General features: G+C 39.1%; 1 protein-coding gene across 1 annotated transcript in view; it reads right to left on the bottom strand.

Moving 5' to 3' along the window:
• Positions 1-8,049: 8,049 nt before the first annotated feature.
• Positions 8,050-22,200, bottom strand: part of trabd2a (TraB domain containing 2A) — a 56,061-nt gene continuing 41,910 nt past the window's right edge. Inside the window, exons 5-7 of the mRNA XM_022768697.1 lie at positions 16,181-16,271; positions 12,347-12,610; positions 8,050-8,260 (exon numbers count right to left, since the gene is read on the bottom strand). Coding sequence (XP_022624418.1) covers positions 8,050-8,260; positions 12,347-12,610; positions 16,181-16,271 — 566 coding nt within the window. The remainder of the gene's footprint in view (positions 8,261-12,346; positions 12,611-16,180; positions 16,272-22,200) is intronic.

Genomic DNA, 22,200 nt, shown 5'->3' with positions numbered 1-22,200 from the left:
AAAAATGTCATAGTACAGTATTGCATAAAATGTCAAAAAAAATATAATAGTATATTAAGGCATAAAAGGTCATTAAAATGTCATAGTATGGTAAGGAATGAAACGACATAGTATAGTAAGGCATAAAAAGACCTAGTATAGTCAGGCATAAAAAGTCATAAAAATGTCATTGTCTAGTATGGCATAGAATGTCATCAAAAACGTCATAATACAGTAAGGCACAGCAAGCAAAAAGCAAAAAGCTATGAAAACGTCATAGTATAGTAAGGCATAAAACATCATAAGAACTTCATACTACAATAAGGTATAAAAAAGTCATAAAAACATCATAGTATACTAATTCACAAACAGTTGTACAAATGTCTTGATGTACACACACATCATAATACAGAATTAAAAGTCACAAAAACGTCATAGCATAATAAGGCATAAAACGTCATCTTGTCATAAGGAATAACATGTCATAAAAACGTCATAGTATAGTTAGGCATAAAAAGTCATAAAAATCTCATATTTTACTATTGATAAAACCTCATTGTATAGAAAGGTATAAAAACATCACAGTACAGTTAGGCATAATAAAGTCATAGTATTCATAGTGACATTTTCACACTTTGATATATCAGAAATTTTATGTTTACTCCTTTTAGCAACCAGATTGCTAACCTACTATAGCCAGGGTTAATTTGATATTTAACGCCAGCTAACATGGTTAAATAACATAAGTTAAGATTTTTCTTTTGACGGTAGGTACCACTGTGATATTCTCACATGGCGTGAGCTTTCAAATAGCCCCCGCCTCTTTTTATTACAAAAGACTGAGCAAATGGTCACAGGAACCACTCTTCTTAGTAGCAATAGTGATTTTTTCACAGCAGACATCTTAACTCATTGTATTAGGAGAAGCACAGGTTTTTCTGACTGTGTTCTATTCATGTGCCCTTGTAAGTCCTGACAGTGTGACAGTAAACCAGTGTGAACAATAATAGCTGCTCAAACTGTAGCAGCATTTTATTTTATTATTTGCACCTCTGCTTTTCTTACAATGGCATTTCATGCTGCTGTAAAAAAGTGTTTGCTGTTGATACACAAACACATACAGAGACAGTATGGCTATTTATATAGTAAATTTCATTGTAGTTGCATATTGTATTCATTCTGCCATTGAAACAATTTCCAGCATGGTGTGGGTACCAAGTAGTTTTCCTGTGTCTTTATGAATCAAACACAAACACACAGGTGGGAGTGTTTCTTGTGTGTCAGATTGCTATCTGAATAATGAAGAAAGAAATTTCGTCGGGAACTACACTGTCTATCTGTTTGTCCATATGGTTTTTATTCCATATGTTCTTCAGAAAAAAGAATTGTTCTGTGAAGCAACAGGTAGGTCTGGTCTTAGCACTGTCTGCATCAACTGAGGGGCACAACATACTCACTTTCAGGGCTTCTGTACTATTGGTTATCTCATATTAGTACCAATAAAAAATCTGACTGTAACCAACTGTAAAATTAAAATAAAATATTACTCTGTAGGATGATGCCCATAGACCCTCTTGTAAGCAGCTAGTGTTTTACAATCCTAGTTCCAATATTTAGAATAGGTAGTTATAAGTCCCTTCTAAGGATAGTAATAATAATCATTCAGAAGAAAAGATTCAGTGGAAAAGTGCAGTGGAGGGAGACAAGGGAGGAGAAACAGATGCACAGACTCCTGCAATCAGGATAATCAAAGCCCTGAATATTTCCAATATATGCATCTTCCATTGTCCTTACAAATGCTTTGAACTCACTGAGACTAATACGTTCCTTAAGTTTTGAGTATTTCTGTGGGCAGTTTCACAAAGAGGAGGCAGGCACTATGAAAACCTTTGGCGGCACCCAGAAGACATGGCAGACTCTGGGTACCTGAGCTTTAAGAGCACATAAGATGGGATGTAGCATTCATGTCAGGCTCCATAATTTCTAATTTTGTTCTTGCTGTGTTGAAATGTTGATGGACAAGAGTGTTGTCCAATAAAGACAAATCCTGTTGCTTATACTGTGAGCTCTCATTGGTCATAGCCCTAACAAGCACTAATAATATATTATACTTCATGCAACCCCTAAGGAGATGTACATATACCGAGGACTCAGTCAGCACAGCACTTTTATCATGGGTCTCAATGAACACACTGATATGACTTTTAGACTGACGCAGTGATAATAACCACAGTTAGACCTGCTCTGCACACATAGGCTTATTTTTGCAGGGACGTGAGGGAATGACCAGAGCTTCATCAGATAAACATTAACACGCTGGGCTTGTTTTAACAATGGGAAAGTGATTTGACCTTGTGGCTCAAAACTGGAACTGGACGAAAGCATAAGAAAACATCATAACTGTTAGTGAATGCTATATCCATGTCCTTATTATAAAACGGTCAGAATTACTGATTAATATAGATTAAATGAAAATAAAAAGTCTACCAATACCATCCCACTGTAAATGACGTTAGACATTGCAAGGTGTGATTTTCCAAACTTATCACAGGAGACCTGGTATTTGGGAAAATTGGATGAAGACTTTCAGTGCACTGTCTTTATTTTTTTACCCAGTTTTGTACTCCACAGGAAACAGACGTCTGCATGGACATCTGCTTTCAATTCCTACAGGTTTACTTTGTCCAATCTGGCAACCCCACCTCCAGTCTAGTGTGGCATGTTTTTATAAGACCCATATTCTTATGTGATTGTGTTTTAAGGGGTAGATGTCTGTTGAAAACATTTTTCTTTTCATATCGTGATGAATAAGGGCAAAAAAAAGTTCAGAAGCAAAAAGTGTTATGTGATGGAACAGATTTCAGTGCCCAATTTAAGATTTGCATATCTAAATAGATGATAATTCAATAGCATTTGTGTGTGTGTGTGTTTGTGTGTGTGTGTGTGTGTGTGTGTGTGTGTGTGTGTGTGTGTGTGTGTGTGTCTGTGTGTTTTCATGTACTTGTAACCATTACATCCGTATACATTACATTGTAGCTTATACTTGCTGGTGATTCAAGTGACTGGTTGAAATACAACCCCCCTGCTAATTCATGTCTATCATGTTTGCAGGCATGAGAACCTGGAATTAGACTCACCTGTTGTCAAAACACACATTTTACAGGCTTGAATTACACGTGAGACATGATTATGGACAAGAAGTTAAAAGAGCACTGAATAAAGGAAATTAAAAAAAGGGCTTTTAATCCTGTGCCTGGGTCCTGGTCTTGGTTTAATGTCTTGAAAACATTTTGTCAGTTCACTCTTCTAGTACTCAGCTTGACTTCTGGAATTCACACCACTCTTCATGGAGTGTTTCTGATAGTAAATGACCTTTAACATCTGTCAGCAAAAGCACTCAACGGGAGGCAATTAGGTGACCTGCACCTTTGTTTGTTTATTCTTCTATGGAAAGACTGAGTGACTTACAGGGTCCATTGTTTTGAAAGTGCTGTGTTACACGGAGCAGAGGAAAGATATCGTTTTGAGTTGAGGACTGTTTTTGACATGATGAGTTTGTATTGGCTACAGTAATGACTTCAGTTATGAAGTCTGCTTTTTCCTTCCACATTTTCTTTAATGCATACAATCCCACAATGAAAATTACAGATATACCATATATTCAGTTGCAAATTTTTGCATCATATCAGCAGAAAAAGATAGGCATTTAGTTTGTTTGAGACAAGATTACAAATGCTATCTGATTAATCAAAGTGTAAAGTAGTAGGTCCGGGATCTGTAGTTAATGGGTGATCAAGTGCAGTGATTTATGTTGGTGTTGCATCAACTTTCACCATCAAACTCAATTAGCGATTTTACTACAGTTTCCAGATTTCCTTTTACCAAAGAAATTGCCTGGACTCGGCGTGCAGCTATTGGTTTTACATTGTAACTGCTCCCTCTTTTAGTGGAGAGAAAAATCCAGGATTTTGAGGGAAATAATTCAATTTTATTTTATGCTTTGTGTATTGAATCGCTTATTTATACCTATAAATCTTTTGTGTTTCCTGTCCTGACATTGCTCGTGCACATCAGTTATGCACAGCCCTCAGTGACCTCTCCTAGCACACAGCCACTCCTAAATCAAAGCACAAACTAACAAGTCAATTAGCTTTCTTTTCCTGTTGACATAACAAATCAATTAACCCTCATTTCCCGTACATCTGAAGAATCCGTTAGCAATGGTTTCCTGTTTGTTTCCTGCAGGAACGTCGGACGCTTGCAGAGCAGCTGCCTTGTTTGTGGCAGACCACATGCACACATCAAACAGCTTCTAATAGCAGCCTTATCACAGCACATTAACCTCACATAAACATGCCATGAGCCCAAGGTCAGGGCAGGAGGGCAGCATGTGTGTGTGTGTGTGCCCACCCACACTTTTGTTGAAGACAGCCAGAAACGCACAATCATGGTAATGCTATCATGATACCAAACTACTGACTTGTGTCAACAACTTCTAACCTTAAAGTGTCTTTATGTGATGTGTGCATTAATCATATGATCTAAACATATACTGGAGCAACTAGAGATACGCCTGAGCACACATGAACTAGAGTGGCTCTCAGAACATCAAGTCCAAACATTTGTGCTGCAGAATAATCTACATCTTTTCATGTTTTATAGCTAGAAGTGTATTTCTTATGTGTTGCAATTACCTGTAGTTAAGCTAACAGTTTAAAGCCTCTATTTATAGGATTTGAATGTTCTTCTTTTGGGTGATATCAAAAATTACACTGAGGTAAAACAAACAATAAAACAATTTACACTTTTCTACAAAGAAATCAAGAAATATTACTGTAAAAAAAAATTTAAGGTAAGCATGAGCAGACTATCCTGCTTTGAGGTCTCTGGACCAAAACTGAGCTGTTGATCATATTTCCCTTCCCAATTTCTTTGATTATTTGTTCATCGAATACAGCTAAGTATCAAAACTTGAAATTGCTGTGCGGTGTCATATCATACAGCTATCGATACACAGTGAAGTCTATCAGAAGTTGGGTGAGTATTCCTATTGAAGCCCATATTTGTGTTAAATGATGGTTTGACCTATCATTAGGGCCTACAGTGGATGTCAGGATGTGACAACATTCTGTTGCCCTAACGTACCTTTAAGCTACATTTGAATCCTCCGGTGACAGTAAGCACTCAGCTGTGTGACCTCAAGTTAAACTACCATGGCTGGCCCCAGCTGGTTCGATAAGCACCTTCCTCTAAATGCCATGGGCTGCTCAGTAGTAAACTGCAGCAGCAAACACGTGGTCAATATGCTGAAATGTCCTTGTGGTTTTGTGTATATCGGACAAACAAAATGGCCAATGAAGATTTGCATATCTAAACACAGAACTGCAGTACGGACGGAAATATGGAATATGCAATGGCATGACATTAGGCACAGGCGAACCACGGCTCTGCTGCCTCAGTTCTGGGGGAATAGAAATAATGTGGCCCTATCCTAGAGGCGGTGATATAATGACTGCTTCACATAGAGGCGTATTAGATTTATACTTTCAACACATAATTTGTCATGTTTCCTGCTGTAATGCTTTATAAGTCAGAGGAACATGAGCATGCACTGTTTAAGCTTGATACCATGTAATTCAAAGTTATAAGTGTATTCTTGTTTTTCTGTTTTTAATATATGGTCTGGCAATCCTCACGCTTGTGTCTGTTATCCAATAGGTCTGAATTCCACTTCCATCTTCTACACAACAACAATTGTACACCTATCCCTAAAAAAATTGGATATACTGTAAGTTAATGCTGAACGTAGTATTCAAATATTCCCAGACAAAATATTTGTTTTCAAAATATCTGATCTTGCAGTACAACATCCACTAGTGACAACAGCATTATTTAACTTTTTATGGTTATGTTTAGTTCACTCACAGCATTTGGTTAAGGTTAGGGAAAGATCTCAGGCTGATTTAATACGGAGAAAGTCCACAGACACAACATTTTTATTTATATCGAACCAAAACCATGATCTTTCCCTAACCTTAACCAAAGTGCTTTTGTTGCCTAAACCTCATTCAATTAAAAAAAACAAAAAAAAAACATTGCCCCTGAACTTAATCCAGCCAGCGAGTACATTTGCCTACAAATTATATTTGCTGTTGGAGTTTAGCTATATAGAAATGTAATTTCTCAGACACAGGGTTGTTGCATCAGAGTCTTTTCCACACCATCCTCTGAACTAATGGTCCTTGAAAATGGCCTTGAATCCTGTCCTCATCTAAGCAAAGAGCAGATACTCAGCAGAATAGCCTTTATCTACATTGTATGTGCTGAAGCTGAACCACTAGCCAAACAGTCTTTACTGGCAAGTTAATAAATAGGAGTAACTTAAATGAATATTTAATCTATGAACATGGAAAATATAATACAAAACTGAAACAATAAAAGTCCTGGAACTAGATGTGGACCCTCATACAGACAGCATCTCAAAATTGGGAAAACACAGCAGAATCCACCTTCACGCCCATATTAAGTCAGTCGTCCTTAAGCAGTGCATTCTCCAAAACACATTTTCAATGAAACCAGTTTATGCTAATGCAAATCTCTCTTTACTTTGCAGCCAAGCATGAGCGTTCAGATCAGATTTAGATCTAGATAAATATTTTATTGTTGTCATGGTAATACTATTACAGTTATTTCATGCCATACGTGAAATGTGAAAGGCCTAAAGCACAATGCTGCATGTGGTCTATCTGTGTAGACAGCTTTGTGTATTTAAAACAGAAGTATTATTACCTTCATATGTATTTGAAATTATACTTGAAAACATTTGAAATAAGACATTTGGACATCATGGTGACAAAAAACATAAAAAAAAAAAAAAACGGAATATTTCATATGGTCTACAGCAAATCTATAGTAGTTAAATAAATTAATCAAATGGTCTCTATGTAAAATAATACACACATATTAACATGAATCCTTTCAGCAAACACATACAGCAAAGCGAGTGATAACACTGATACATACAGTATAGTACAATACAATCACCTGTCCCTTCCAAAAAGTTTATTTCAGTGAGACACATGATGTGGGCTATGGTGGTTAGTTCCTGATTTCTTTTCAAAAAATATACTGCATATCTATTTATATATTTATATAAACAACAACAAAACTTTTGATAATTTTCATTTTTTTTATAATTCTAAAATACATCTATAATATTTAGAAACAATATGTACAATTTTCCCCCTTTTATGCAACATTCTTCTAAAATGGAAGAATATATTAAGTTTCGAAGAGGAACACCTGTTTGTAAGGCCAGGGGGGTTAAGAGCTGATAGACTTTGTCTCTCTCTCTCTCTCTCTCTCTCTCTTCCTCATTCACGAACACCCAACCACACACACACACACACACACACACACACACACACACACACATATACACAAAGGACATATGGTTCCAGTTCTGCTCATTGAAGGTATTTGATATTCAGCAATGCTTTTAATGACGTCCTCGTGTCCTTTCACGGAACAGTCACTTGAGCGAGGGCTTTTTCTCTCAGAGGCCCTGAATGATGAATGATGAGTGTCTACTGTAACACTGTAATCCATAAGGGAGCTGATATGTTATATAATGTCCGTTAGATGTCTGATAATACTTCCTGCTTGAGATCTTTCACTTTTCTTCCATGCTGCGTTCCGTGCACTCACTCCTGCTGCGTATGTAAAATAACCGAAACCTTATGAACCCTTTATGGTCTAACAAACCTTGCAGTGTATGAACTTACATGCTCATCAAGGCCTCAATTTGTAAGAGACATGCTTTATTGACATGATTTACCATTCACAGACTTTATCTGACCTAACATCCGTGGAGTGTACTGTTACCTGACAGCTAGAGTAGATTTCATATCCTTTCTCCATGCTTTTTCATGAACAGTGAGAGAGTCACTGAACTCTTTGCAGCCTCCTCTAGCTCTCATGAGCTGATACATGAAACCCTGTAAGTGAGAGTTTTTACTCAAGAAGGTTGACTGTTTTCAGAGTCCAAAAAAAAAAAAAAAAAAAAATCTACTAAAGGAACACACTCCAGGTCTGTGGGATCGCTGTGAGCAATGTGCAGAGGAAGACAAGCAAAGACGATGAGGGCGAGGAGGAGGTGGGTGATGCTGACGGTAAGTGGTGGTGGTGGTTGTAGTGGCTGTGGACTCTGTCAGGTGGCTGCACTGTGATGTAACCATTGATAATGCGAACCAGCGGGGGAGGCGGGGACTGGACCATAGTGCTGTGGAGAGAAGACAAGAGAGTAAAGAAGAAAAATTAGTCTTTATTCACATTTATCTTTTAAAGGCCCCCACAGACCTGTTTTCTACATCAGCTTCTTACTGTAAATAATGAACACACAATTCTCTGCCAACATTCTGAGAGGAAAAGACTTCGAAAACAAAGTTTTCAGGGGCTTGAAGCTATCATGAGCCATTTGATGTAATTTTGAGCATTACACTACATTGATTGTAATTTTATTGCAAACATTAGCGCCCAGTTTGTAATTTAATGTTTCAAAAATGGGTGGGGAAAGTACAATCTGGCTCTGTGTAATTACTCAAAAACCTGCCCATATTCTGGAGTTACAGCAGCCGTCTTATTTCCAGACTAACTTCCTTCACTTTTCTTTTTAAAATATGCAGCACTACCTCTGCACTGCTGAGCCACTGTGCTGCTCTTTGGGATTGAAGGGAAAACCCTGTTGTAGTAGCTGCAGCGGAACAGGCCTCTCTACATTCCTATATTGTCCACAACTGCCTGAGAAAATATGCAGACTGCACAAAGTAAACAATGGAAATATTAATGATGATGAAAGCTAAAAAGGAACATTTCTGGACAGAGGAATCCACAGCACCGACCAATCAGTAGAGACTTTAAACCCCTGAGCGTGCAACTCATTGATCAGCCCATGGCTATAAACCAACCGCCTGCCTGTTTTTGCTTTCTTTATTTTTCTTCTTCTCTTCATATTACATATTCTGCCTGCCCATTTTCTGGCTGTCTCTATTTCTCTCTTTATCTGTCCTTTTCAAGTCTGGCAATTAAATCATTTCTGCTCTCCTGTTTGATGCCGAGCCTGCGGTGCTGGTGTGGTTTAGACTGGGACGAGGCCAGGCAAAACAAACACACAAGTTCCTGAAGTCAGGATCTCCAGATACCAGTGGGCTGCAACAGCAATTTGACACAGCGTTACAACACACAACATTAAAGAAAAGTGACTGCAAGACAGTGTTTCCATTTTATGGGATATGTTTTATTGGAAAAGATATTTTGACAAGCATTGTTAAGAAAAATGAAAACAAGCCTTTCATAATTTCAGAACAGAAACAGCCCTAAATTTCCATTATTATTCCTCATCCTGACTATGTCTGTCTGCAGACAATTGAGAGAATGCTTAGGGGGATCATTGTGGACAAATGATCTTCAGTGAGGATGGCCCACTGCAATCTCCTAAGCTGGAGAAGCTGGAAAAGCTTGCAGAGTTCAGTGCCAGTTAAAACACGATTGCTAAAACACTCAGAGCCAGTGATAAATGAGCGAACCAGCACATAACACAGAGATACCAGTGACAAGCTCTAAAGTTTCAGAGAAAGCCTCAGGTTAATTTTTAGTTTATGAAGCAAGTTTATTTAGGTTTGTGGGCCTGGAGAGGCCTAAGGAAACTGAGTGTGACACATCGCTCTGTGGCCACGCATCAAACACAACAGAGAACTGTGGCGCTGTAGTTGCTTCTGTTCCTTGGACCCCCCTCTCTCTTTCTCACTCGGCCACCTTTTCAGACATTAAAATATACAAAGACGTGCACCGTGTACACTTTGCAACATGTGTACACAAACAGTCTGTTTCCTCTCCGCTGGAAAATACAGGCTCTCTCAGAAAGAGAGAAAACATTTCTGCAGACATAATGTACACAAACGCTCACAAACCTCCTCTGTTCCCGTGAAGAACAGACGCTACATGGTTGGATTTTTATTTCCGTCACTAATTTGGAGTAGTCCACACTGTACATAAAAAAATGCATGTTCATACAGGGCTAAAAATCACTACATGCTTAAGGGCAGAGTCCTGCACTTGTGCAATTTTTCAAACCTGTACCTGCTGCTTAGCTCCAGTTATTTCTGATGATTTCCAAACCCAATCCATTACTCAAAGACTGGAGCAATTTATTATCACGATTTAGAAATCACTAGTATAATTTTAGACTATATGAAAATAAAAAGTGTGCAACACCAGACTTTAGTTTCTTTTTCTTTTTCGTTTATTTGCTCCTGTTTATTTCCAAAGCGCTCTGTCCACACCCAGTGGGCTTCAGGGTCATGGATCATTCACTGTATCAGAACTGATCAGCTGCCAACAACTTATAAGACGCTGGAGAAGGTTGAGCTCATAAACCGCACTCACCTGCTAATAGGATACATAAGTGCAAGTCGCCTGGACAGACTCTACCCGCTGGTCTATCAGGCTAATACATAGGCTACAGGCTACTGCAAAAAAAAAACACTTTGAAGTCTCTAGTTCTGACCTCCATGTCTGTGGACTGGTGGAGGAAAACACTGGACCCCAAGGAAACCCTTGCAAACATGAACACTCCTCCCAGAATGAAGTGTCAAACCCCGGCGCTCGTTACTGCGAGATGGCAGTGCTAACTACTAAGCTTTAATCTAGTATAAAGAGAATCTAATGCGTTCTGTGTAAAGAAGGAAAGATAAGAGAAAGAGCAGCAGGGAATCAAACCGCGCCACGTGGGAGGCACGGTTAATTTCAGACCATTTGGAATGGTAACCTCAGATTTCAAATACTGAGCTGAAATGACATGTCTAACAGTAGCCGTGGCTTTGAAATAGCCAGAGTTTATGTTCCTGTGTCAACAGTTCAAAACTCCATCTGGATAATGTTAATATTAGCCATAGTAAACAAGCGCTATGTTCTGCACAAATTAAGCAAATACAAGGAGTCTGGGGGGCTCGAAATGCAAACACATGCTCCTTCAGGAGAAAGACAAAAGAAACAGAAATGAGAAGTCACACAGATTAATTTGATTCATCTCTAACTAAAAAACTAAAACTTTTTCCATGTATTACTTAGCAGCTTTAGGAACATACAGCTACAGAGCACGTGATTATAGAGAAAATATGTAAAAGTTTCTACCTGATTAATATGAGCCGTCTCAGGTGATTCAAACCCAGATAATTATTTAAAGTTAACATAGTCACCGTGACTTTCAGGCTGATGAATGTGCCCTTAATTTAATGTCCCTCAACAATGAATGAGACAATGAGGTGTGACGTTAGCTTAGCTGAAGTTGTTTGAGCTGTAATATATACATTTATAATTATCAGTCTGTGAGGGCGTCGTCTTCTCCTTGGGGCCTGTTTATGTGAAGCTTGCATGTTCTCCTTCTGTTTGCGTGGGTTTCCCTCACGTGCTCCTCGTGTTTCCTCCCACAGTCAAAAGATGTGTGAGTTGGGTGAAATGGAAACTCTAATTTGCCCATAGGTGTGAATGAAGATGATTGTTTTTCCATATGTGTTGGCCCTTGGGTAGATTAGGCCTCTCGCCATTGCATGCTGAAATAGCCTATAACTCAAACTGAACAGAATAAGAGTATGTAGATGATGTATGTATGGATGGATGGATGGGCGGATGGATGGAGGGTCAAATTAAGTTTTTTGTTTCATGCCCAGATGTAAACTCATGTCAATGAAAATGTAAAATTTTGAAAAAAAATTAACAACATGGCAGGAGGGGATTCAACACAGCAGATCACACCTTGTGCAGAGGTCTTCTTTTTGTCTGAAAGGTGAGCTTGTTTTGCTGTCCTACTAGTCCCTGCCTGGAGCTACTGTGAGACCAAAACCGGATACTTAGTAGGAATTCCCAGGCTGCTATTTTCACATGCAAGACACTTACACCAGCTAGAAACTAGTTTGGACTTATACCATCCTGCAGGGTGTGTGTGTGTATATGTGTGTGTGTGTGTGTGTGTGTGTGTGTGTGTGTGTGTGTGTGTGTGTGTGTGTGTGTGTGTGTGTGTGTAGACTGCATGAAGAGTATGGTGATGTGATATGGTGGCTGTCTGAGCCTGCGGCACAGCACCGGTTTTATTCTAAAGACAAGACTGCATGACACGTTCCAATTTCCTCTCTGTTCTCACATCCTCTCTATCTCTCTTCCCTTTCACCATTACACTCTTCTCTTTCTTTTTGACTTCACCTCTGCTCTTTCATCTCATCTTTTCTACATTTTTCCTCATCACTTTATCAAAACAAAGGTCGTTGATGACAAATACACAGAGAAACATGACCCCATGGACCTGTCCTCTTACCTCTCCTCGATGCGAACCCAGAGGTCGTTAAAATGTCGGTGCCGCTGCTTCTTCTGCTTGTTCCTCCTCTTCTTCTTCAGCATTTTCCTCTCCGCTTTTTCCAGCAGCTCCAGACTATCTGGCGGCAGGAACATGTGGGGTAACAGATCCTCCTCCAGGGGACGCCCCTGATCCTCCTCTTTGTGGGGGAGCTCATGGAGGAAAGGCTCCAGGAGAGGGGACTCATCATAGTGGTCCTCAGACTCTGGTCTAGATGATGATCTCCTAGACAATAAACATCACAGAAACATTAGATACTTTTGAAATAAAGGAGAAGAGGCCTTTTGTCACAGCATATGCTGTTCAAATGTTAATATCATCCTTAATATCAACATATCTGTAATCAGATCTCTCTTTCTGACACAATATTATCTGAATCCTGGGCTAAAAATGACACTGAGGGCCAGAGATTCCTTAAAATGAGTTTTCTTGAATCTATAGAAATAAGGCTTCCAGCAGACTTGTGAGTTCAGTGTAGACTGTGGATTTCAGATTTTTCTTCTTTGCATTGAAAAAGGAGCATTTGTTTTTTTATATAGTGCCTCAACCTTGCCATTCGCTACAGCTATAAGAGCAAATATTAATACTTATTTTCCTCTGTTTCATTGTTGTGTGTCCTTGTCAGTGGGGTGAAATATGCACCAAAAGACTAACCACCCTACCTCACGATGAGGATTTTCATTCTGTATCCCACCTGAAGAGCTGTTAAAGGAATCCTCAACCAAAAATGCATCTTTCACAAATGGATAAATGTAAGAGAAATGGATTACGCAACAGGAGTGGTTTCAATGGATGTTTTGATTTTATTTTATTTTTTTGCTACGAGCTTTGGTTTCTTTTTTTCATTGTAACTATTGTGAATCCAAATAGTCTTTAGAGTATTTCTAGAGGAGAGGAGAGGAGAGGAGAGGAGAGGAGGGATTCTTGCTATGAACAGGATGCTGTGGATGTTCCAAGGACCAATATTCAGTCTAATAGAGAACATATCCAAGATTTTCTGGAAAAACAAATTAAAGGTCCAGAATGGGAAGTATAAGAGCAAAACCAAAACTCATCTGTTTGATTGAAAACACTTGCGCTTCTGATGAGCTGCTGGCCATCTCTAATGAGGCCAGTAACTATCTTTTACAATCACCGTGCATGAGGACACACACACATACATGCACAAACCCACATACCCTTTCAGACCAACAGACTGACCTAAACCCACACTGATCATAAAAACACCTGCAGCTCCACAGAATATATTTACTGCAGATATATTAAAACAAGATTTGGCATAATAAGTTTAGTACTGGTCCTAAAGCTGCAGACCCAGGTTTTGTGTGAATGTGGAATTCCAGGCATTAACCCACGGCAGCAGCCGGGTAAGAGTGGGTCAAATGCGTGCTCATCTCAGGCTCGTAATCCCACATCAAACACCGGGTTTGTGTGTGAAAGTCGATTCACTCATTCATTCCCTCACACACAGAGCAAGAACACTGATCTGCACTGAGATAGCCACCCGCACAGCGCTCCATGGTAGACTGCACTACATGCTTCACAGCAGGAGGTATGAGTCCTGCCTGGGTCGGCCTTTTCAACAACTCTTCACCGGTGGCCGGTGGGGATTTTGTCAGATTTATCTGCAGTACAATCTATTTGGTTTTTCTTAAATAGCAGAAGACGAGAAAATGCCAAAGAATGAGAGACATCAATGAATGCTTTTTTCTTTTGTTTTGTTTTTTTTTTTGTAGTTGTTGATACAATCGAAACAAGAGATCCCTGTTTGGAAATGCTGCACCTTATAGTGGCTGATGACAAGGTGATGTAGCATTATATTAATTTTACAAGAGGAAAATAAACTTCTGCTAGGTGATGTTTATTTAGTTGTGTATGTGTGACCTTGTATTTATAATTGTTATCATAATTTCTGTACAGTACTGGTGAAGGACTCCAACATATAGTCAGATCAAGCTTGATTCATAATAAAGGTTTGAGAGACACTGTTCAGTAGGTTGAGGGTGTTGGGTAAAATGTGTCATACAATGTAAAAGATACTTTTCATGGAATATTGCCTGAACAAACTAAAAATTGCACAAAGCAACTTTAATCTAATATTAATTTTAAAATATTATTTAAAATTATTATTAATGCTTTCGGATGGATTGATATTTCATACCAGCCAGTCACAGTTTATGTCTTAAAAAATAGCTTTCAGAAGATTGGACTGAAGCCTCTATACCTCTATCTAGATCTTTAACTACACTGAATAAAGCTATTAGACAAAATTATGCAGTGTCTCTCAGTTGTTATCAGTATTAAGCTAATGACAAGTCAGTAGAACAGTTGAAAGCTTAAAACTAATGGAGGTAATGGTTAAAAACAAGCTTTTTATTCCTAGAACACAGTGTCTACACAGAAGGTGCAGTGTGGGCCGTGCGTTAGCAGAGCAGCAGCACGTCAGGAGGTGTTCAGGCAGAGTAATGAGTGTAGGTCACCTGTGTTTTGGATGTGCTCAGAGTCCAATACAAAATCAGTGTGGTAAAAAAAAAAAAATAGACTTGAAGTGTAAAAATACATTTATGGGCGTGTAGCATGAGTAAAACTCAAGCTGTTAAGCAGCCTGTGTAGACAGTTGGATTGATTCAAATAGAAGTTTCTGACTATAAAACCACAGCTGAAACACTTTCTGTGTAGACATGCCGTAAGAATAACAATAGTGGCCCGGGCCTGGCTATTTATTTTCTTTTCTGTGATCACCAGCTTCCACACTAAAATGAGCCTCTTATGTGATTAGCAGATTAGTGGTTCATTGCCAGTATAGAAACAAAATAATTAACTCCCCAGTGTCAATGGAGCGGCTAAATTAATAAAACTATGACCAACTTCAAAATGAGACGATGAGACAAATACTCCTCTTTAGGGACATTTGGGGAGAGTGAGTTATTATTTGCAGACAACACATTTCTCACAGGGGCTGAGGCAGAACTTAAACATCTGTTTTGGGTCTGCAAATGAACACAGACCAACTAAGGAGTTGCGCTTACTTGGAAAATGATTTCCCATTTGAAATCCAGTCAGTGAAGAAGTTGAGAGAAATATATACTCCTGTCAGGGCCGTGAGGCAGCAGTTGCACTGTAAAATGTGGCCAGGACATGAAACCTTACACCCATTTAAGTGATAAAATATGGGCTTTTGACTTTAACAGACTTGTGTTTTCAGAAGAAACCGTGATGTGCAACAACTATGGAGAAACATAAGCTTTTCTTCCTTGTTCTCCATCCGTCATCTCTGTATTTCTCAGTTTCTCTGCTCCTTTCTTTCTCAGTCTCCTCGGTCTTCTCATGTCTCTAATATTCCTTCTGCTTCTGACCTAAAAATGAAATATTCTCAAACCAGCTCATAAAACTTTCTGAAACAAGAGTAAAGTCCTGACCAAAATGACTCCTTTATCTTTGACTGTGAAATACTTTACCTGACACGGTACGTGTCAACATAGATTTTTGGGAAATCAGTCAAAGAAGAAATTTGGTGAGTTGGATTTCTTTTTCTTTTTTTTTACTAATTTTATGATCAGAAAAAAACAAGTTGAGTGTTACAATTTTGTAAAATTAGAGGCTCATATAATATTAAGGGATTAGTTACATTTGCACAATGTATTTCCACAATAAATCACAAAATCCACTGTGTCAAATACATATCACTAGATGTGTGTGTGTGTGTGTGTGTGTGTGTGTGTGTGTGTGTGTGTGTGTGTGTGTGTGTGTGTGTGTGTGTGTATGAGTGTGAGTGTGTTTTAGCAGTAAATTTACCTGTTTATGGGCTGCCCAGCAGGGGTGTGCTCCACCTCGTATCCCTGGCGACGGAGCACATCAATGACTGTATTGTTGCCGAGAAAGTGACCTGCAACCAAAACAAAAAGAGAAGTGATGACCTCCACTTTTGAATGCTAATGACGAGTTTTATTGCAAGCAGATGGAAACAAGACATTTACCGTGACTCTAACTGCATTGTGTCATAAGAGACAATAAGAAAAGTATAACCAAGTTTCTGTATGTATGATTTTAATACAGAAATACATAAAAGTGATGGAGCCCACAGAACAGCTGTAGCACTAGCTCACAATGACACACACTCTGAAACACATACTGAGCTAAGGCAAGGGGAATAATTTCATATGGTTCATGTTGTTTTCTTGCTATGTTTGAAATACTGGTGTGCTGGCTGTTACTGGTTAGCCTAGCTTAGCATAAGCCCTGCTAATTGTCCAGAAGTAGTTACAGCATGTATCTCTCTTTGAACATACAATTTTCAACAAGATACAACATGTTAATTGAGATTTAGGGTTGTTTGTAAGTGTAATTTTGGTCGGAGCCAGGCTAACTGTTTTTATGCTAAAAGCTAAGCTAATCTCCTCATAGCTTTAGCACTCTATTTCACATGAGTTGCTTCAATCTTCTTGTGTAAGTCTTGGCAAGAAGGTGAATAAGCTTATTTCCTAAAACATCTATTTCTTTAACTTCACAGGACAATTTTAACACATATACATCATCATGCTTCTTCTTTCCTCTTCTCCTCTCTTTGTATGGATTAATCTTTATTCACCCCCGACCCCACCCCATATCGTACCTCCTTCCTCCCCTTCCATTTTCATCTCTCTATTCTCCCTCATCCTTATCTCTAACTTCCCCTTTTCTCTCTTTTCCTCTCTTTCTTGCTCTGACCCTCTCAGCTAGGTGAAGTGGGGGCATTGAGGCTTCAGGTTGCCATGTCAAGAGGTCTCCATTCTTCCCCTCACTCTGACAAAAGGGAGCAGGGGACCATTGTTTGGGCCTGCTCAGCCGTGGCACCACGGAGCTGTGTAAACAATGAGCCCCGGCACTTTAATCTGGCCCAGAGCCATCGATAGAGAGAGGTTGGCCTACATGCACTATGGGTGCCATGATGCTACTCCATCTCTAGAACTAATAAGTGTTGGCTAAAATGATGTGCCTGTATGTACCTGCAATGGAAAAGTACCAAGGGGTTGCTACTGCAAAGGGCAATGTCAACATTTATTAACTTTTTCTAAAGTTAATATTCTTGGTATATTCAAGTGAATTTCATCTGCTTAGCCACACTGAGAGGATCGATGTCCCACAACTATCAAGCTTGGTGGATATTTAACCTTGTATTGTGTTTACATAGAAAAATATGTTTTACCTTTTATCTGAGTTTGGGTGCTTTTATCCAATTTAGGTTCTCTAAATAATCTAAGAGCTCCCGTGAGAGAATGTCCACAGTTATATGCAAAAGAGACATGCCTTTATTTCTATTTTAAGCAGTAATCTTTATCAATACAGGTGGTCAGCTGAACGAGAAGCCAGCAGCCCTTAAACTCTCCATGGGGGTTGGAAAGGAGAGCGAGGCAGAGAGACAGAGACAGAGTTTTCCAGCCTGCTCACGTTTAGAAACAACTCAGCGTGATTTATGTGAGTTTACGTCAGGGGATTAAGGTGGGACAAATGGAGCTGTTCAGCACAATGCAGGGCCACAGAAGGGTGGGCGGACTTCGAAAACTTCAAAGGGACACACAACTACGCACACTGACACATGCACACACACATGCACACACACATGCAAACGCAGCACGCATACACACACACACACACACACACACACAAATACGTACGTATGTGCTAATTCTAATAGGAGGTAAAGCATCAATTCTAACATATCCCCAAGGGCTCCAGTGTGCTCTTGGGGACTGAGTGTGTGTTTGAAGAATTGAATAAAAGTAATGCTAATATTCTTGTGACTGATAAAGATATTTAAATCTTGTGGCACAGCACAAAAACTTTTTAAAAGGTCCTATTTCTTTGATCATTTTATTAAATGGAAATTTGCTTAACAAAGAAGAGGGATGAATTTAAGGCAAATACAACATTGCAAGCATCTCAATGAGCACCATTTTAATGGGCAGTGTTCCACCTTAACAAGAACATGTTTCATACATGGAAAAAAAGAGCAAAAAACTAAATTCAGACATCTTTGATTCAGAATGATTGATGCCCTGAAAAGACGTAGAAAGTGCAGGAACAGTAAGCAATGTTTCGGAAGGTCTGCATGTCCCTGAAACTGGGCCTCATGTATGATGTGGTCTTTGGCAACTGACATAACAGTGAGGCTTAAATACTGTGTGCCAGGTGATTTGTGACAACTGCTAATAATTGGTACCAAGCAATGTATCATTCTTAGTTTGTGTGAGACAGGAAGGAAAAAAAGAACAGACTGCATGTGCAGCTACAGAGAAGAAGAGGAAGTGTCCCTATCAATTGTAATAATAATAGAGTTTGTTAATTTGAAATGATTTGCACACTATTTGTGTGTCCCAATCCCCCCCCCCCCCCTTTTTGGAACTAATGTAAACTCTGGGGTAAAAGAGGGCATTTTCAGAGCTTTGGGACTCACACAGTGACTCACTACACAGTTAAATTACTTCCACATTTACTTTTCTACTTGAATAGTTCCATATTTTCTTCAAAACAAAGCACACATGATAACTGTAAAAATGCTGATGTTGTGGAGCTAACACATGAACATTATGGCATCCTCCTGCACTGTATTAAGTTTGGTTCTGCCACACTGGTTTCACAGATGTTTCCATTGCATGGCTTTGTTAAACATGTTGACTCACAGAATCACAATCAGTTTTTCTGGTTATTGGTTGTCTCACGGCAAATCAAAATGAAAACACTTTTTTGTACCCGGGCTCTAAACTCTTTGAAATTATGAGAATCATTTCTATAAATCGCTTCAATAATTTCATTCTAATCGTTTTGATCCTCAGGATATTGCAGTTTCCCACTTTAAGGCCCAAAACGTGTCGCTTTAGTGTGGCAGTGTGGTTCTCTATAAGAAGCAACAGCACTCACATTCACTTAGGCTGCAGCCGCATGTTCGAGCCCAACCCACAGTTTAAGAAGAACGCTTCTGGAGTGACACCTGTGACATCTGACATATATTTCCACAGATTATTTATTTAGGCCAATTTCATACATTTTAAATCTGTAAAATGGGCCAAAAATGTGCACACCAATGCACAATATGCTCACTGTATGCCTTTCCAGCAGCGCTGAGAGAGGGGAGATGGCAGAGATAAAGACCAGAGACACAAGTGAAAGCTCTCATTCACGGCCCTCTCCCTACATGCAGCAGCATCCATACGTGGGACCACTGGGTTGGAGGGTCACAGATTAGATCATGTCATGGTTATAAAAACTTACAGTTTTTATATGGTTACTGAACATTCCTATGATGTGGCAGCTTTTATAAAAGTCTACAACAGAGTCTAACGATGAATAAAATACAACACAAAAAACACTGGTCAAAAAACTTTGCCTTCAAAGCCTTCTTGTGACTCCACTTATAAATCCAACGGCTACAAAATATGTGTTTGAACTAATTTGCTTGGCCAAGTACATTTTGGACAAAACATAATTCCTGCCTTGATTATATTCAGTGGAAATTATTTTTCCAGTTGAGGAAGTGGAACGTTCTTGTATTCCAGATTAGATGTAGGGAGGAAGTGGGGGGAGGGGAGTGTGGGGCTATAAAGCATGACTTTTACACCAGAAATCAGGGTTCACATAAGGTTTGAGAAAGATTGTGGCTCTTTATTAGATTTTTAAAAAGTCAAAATCTTGTGCTTCAAGTCAGTGACATTTTCCAATATTTAGCCAAGACCACAGCCTTTCCCCAAACCTTGACCAAGTCTTTTATGTTAGCATAACATAAACGTTAAATCATTATTGATGCTTTGGTTGCCAGGGGTGGATATCGTAATGTTAACAACGAAATATGTTGACCGCAAACATTCTGCAGATACTCTACATTTAATACAAATGTCCCCTTGTCCCTGAGAAGAATGTAATCTGGCTACATTTTTTTCCCCCCACAAAAATGTATTTATTTATTTAAAGATGCTACTTTTGTATCTCATCTTGTAATTGATGATTCTTGCTTTGTTTTGTATAAATGTCTCTTACTATAGCGAGAAACCTTTCCCATACCTAGCTGCCACGCATGCATACTGTATCACTGCCTTGCCATGGGAAACATATTGTTTCAATTTGACAATATAAGCGCTGAATGTGAGGGACAGGTTGGAAAAAGTGGAGCTGTAAATTGGAAAGAAAATGAATGATATGTGTATCTTTCCTAAAACAGATTTGTCTTGATTTGACACAAAAGCTTTCTGCACACCTGCGACTCAGACAGAGGACCACAAGATGAGAACCACGGCGGTATTCGTCCTTAAAAGACATCCAGTCTCCACAATCAGCGGCTCAAATTATTAGAACATATGGTAAGCCTTAAACAACATTCTTTTTCCATACACATCAATATTTACATTACAACTTGTAACCAGGGCCCGAGCAGCAGTTCTCATAACATTACAGCATGTTGGATAAACAAACCCTACAGGCAGCACTGAGGCCATGCTGCCTCATATAGCCTTTTCTAGCTGTTTATGTACACATGTTCCCTGCTACAGTGAGCTCGCTCCAGCAGCCCATTATCACCACCACTGAGCACTAAATTAAGCTTTTCATTGAAAGAGATGACAACGTGGTGTCTGGTGCTGTCTTGAATCTTTAGCATGAAGTGTTTTAGCTTGTTGATGTCACCGAAGACTGGTTAGAATATAGCTGTGGTTTGTTAGGCTCTCTATTCTTGTGTAGCTGTTTGACACTACAGTCGTTTTAGGAAGATCAGTGGTGCATACCTTACAGTGCACACAGGCAGAGAGAGACCTAAGATGTTCAAACTATATGCTATAGTCAAAACTAAATAATAAGACAGAATTTTAGCTTCTGACATTTCTAGGACATTGGAAGTACCAACCAGCCAAAGATTTTACTGGAAAATCACTGTTTTGGCTCAGCGAGCTGCTAACAGTCAGGCAAAACCTCAGTGTCTTCAACTGTAAAGGAGACGCAGCCATCCATAAACATGTCAGTCAGGTCAGAGACAAATAACAGGAAAATTATTGGTTATCCACTGGCATAAAGATCATACAGTCACCCTGGTGTTTTTCAAACAATGCCAGCTCTATATTAACACACATATCGAATGTCTGGAAACGCAGGCTCTGCTTACATCGCGCTTCTTCTTATCCCTGGTTGAATCATGCTGTTTTATGTCTTTGACAGACACTCAATTCCTCCCTGTATTAGATTTAAACCTAATATATTATCAGTCATGTGTCATTTGTTTGAAAAGAACTAGACACTGTTGGCAACAGTCTCGAAACAGAGACAATCTGATTAAATGCTGTCAAGCTATTTAAGAATAATTATATGTGGTAGCATTTTAACAGAGTCTGTCAGTCTTTATTTCATTATTCTTTAATGATTTTAGGTAGGATGAACTAAAATGTACATAGCAGACTGTATTTTTGGACGCTTTCTTTATGGCTTGTTTCATTCCTGAGGAAAAACAGGCTTGGTGTCCAGCAGATTTTCTTTTATAGAGACAAGCAAGATTACAGCCATGCAGCTCTATGAGGATGTGCTGGCACAGCAACACTTGCAGCTGAATACCACGCCTTTACTAATTTTGGTAATTAGCAAAAATTAGCAAAAGTCTAGATGAAAAATTGGTTAATCTTAAGGGGAATATGAATAGCTCTACCAAATTTCATGGAAATCCATCCAATGGCTTTCAAGAAATTTCACTCAAAACCATGAATGTCAACCTCACAGCGCTAGTGGAAAAGTCAGGGGATCACCAAAGTTCATCAGCATTCAAACTCTGGGCGCCATGGATAGCTGTACCAAATTTCATGGTA

This window comes from Seriola dumerili, unplaced genomic scaffold (assembly GCF_002260705.1).
Source record: "Seriola dumerili isolate Sdu_G_001 unplaced genomic scaffold, Sdu_1.0 BDQW01001815.1, whole genome shotgun sequence".
In the NCBI taxonomy this organism is placed as follows: Eukaryota; Metazoa; Chordata; class Actinopteri; order Carangiformes; family Carangidae; genus Seriola; species Seriola dumerili.
Note: the sequence above shows the minus strand (reverse complement) of the source record. Positions and strands in the feature narration are given on the sequence as shown.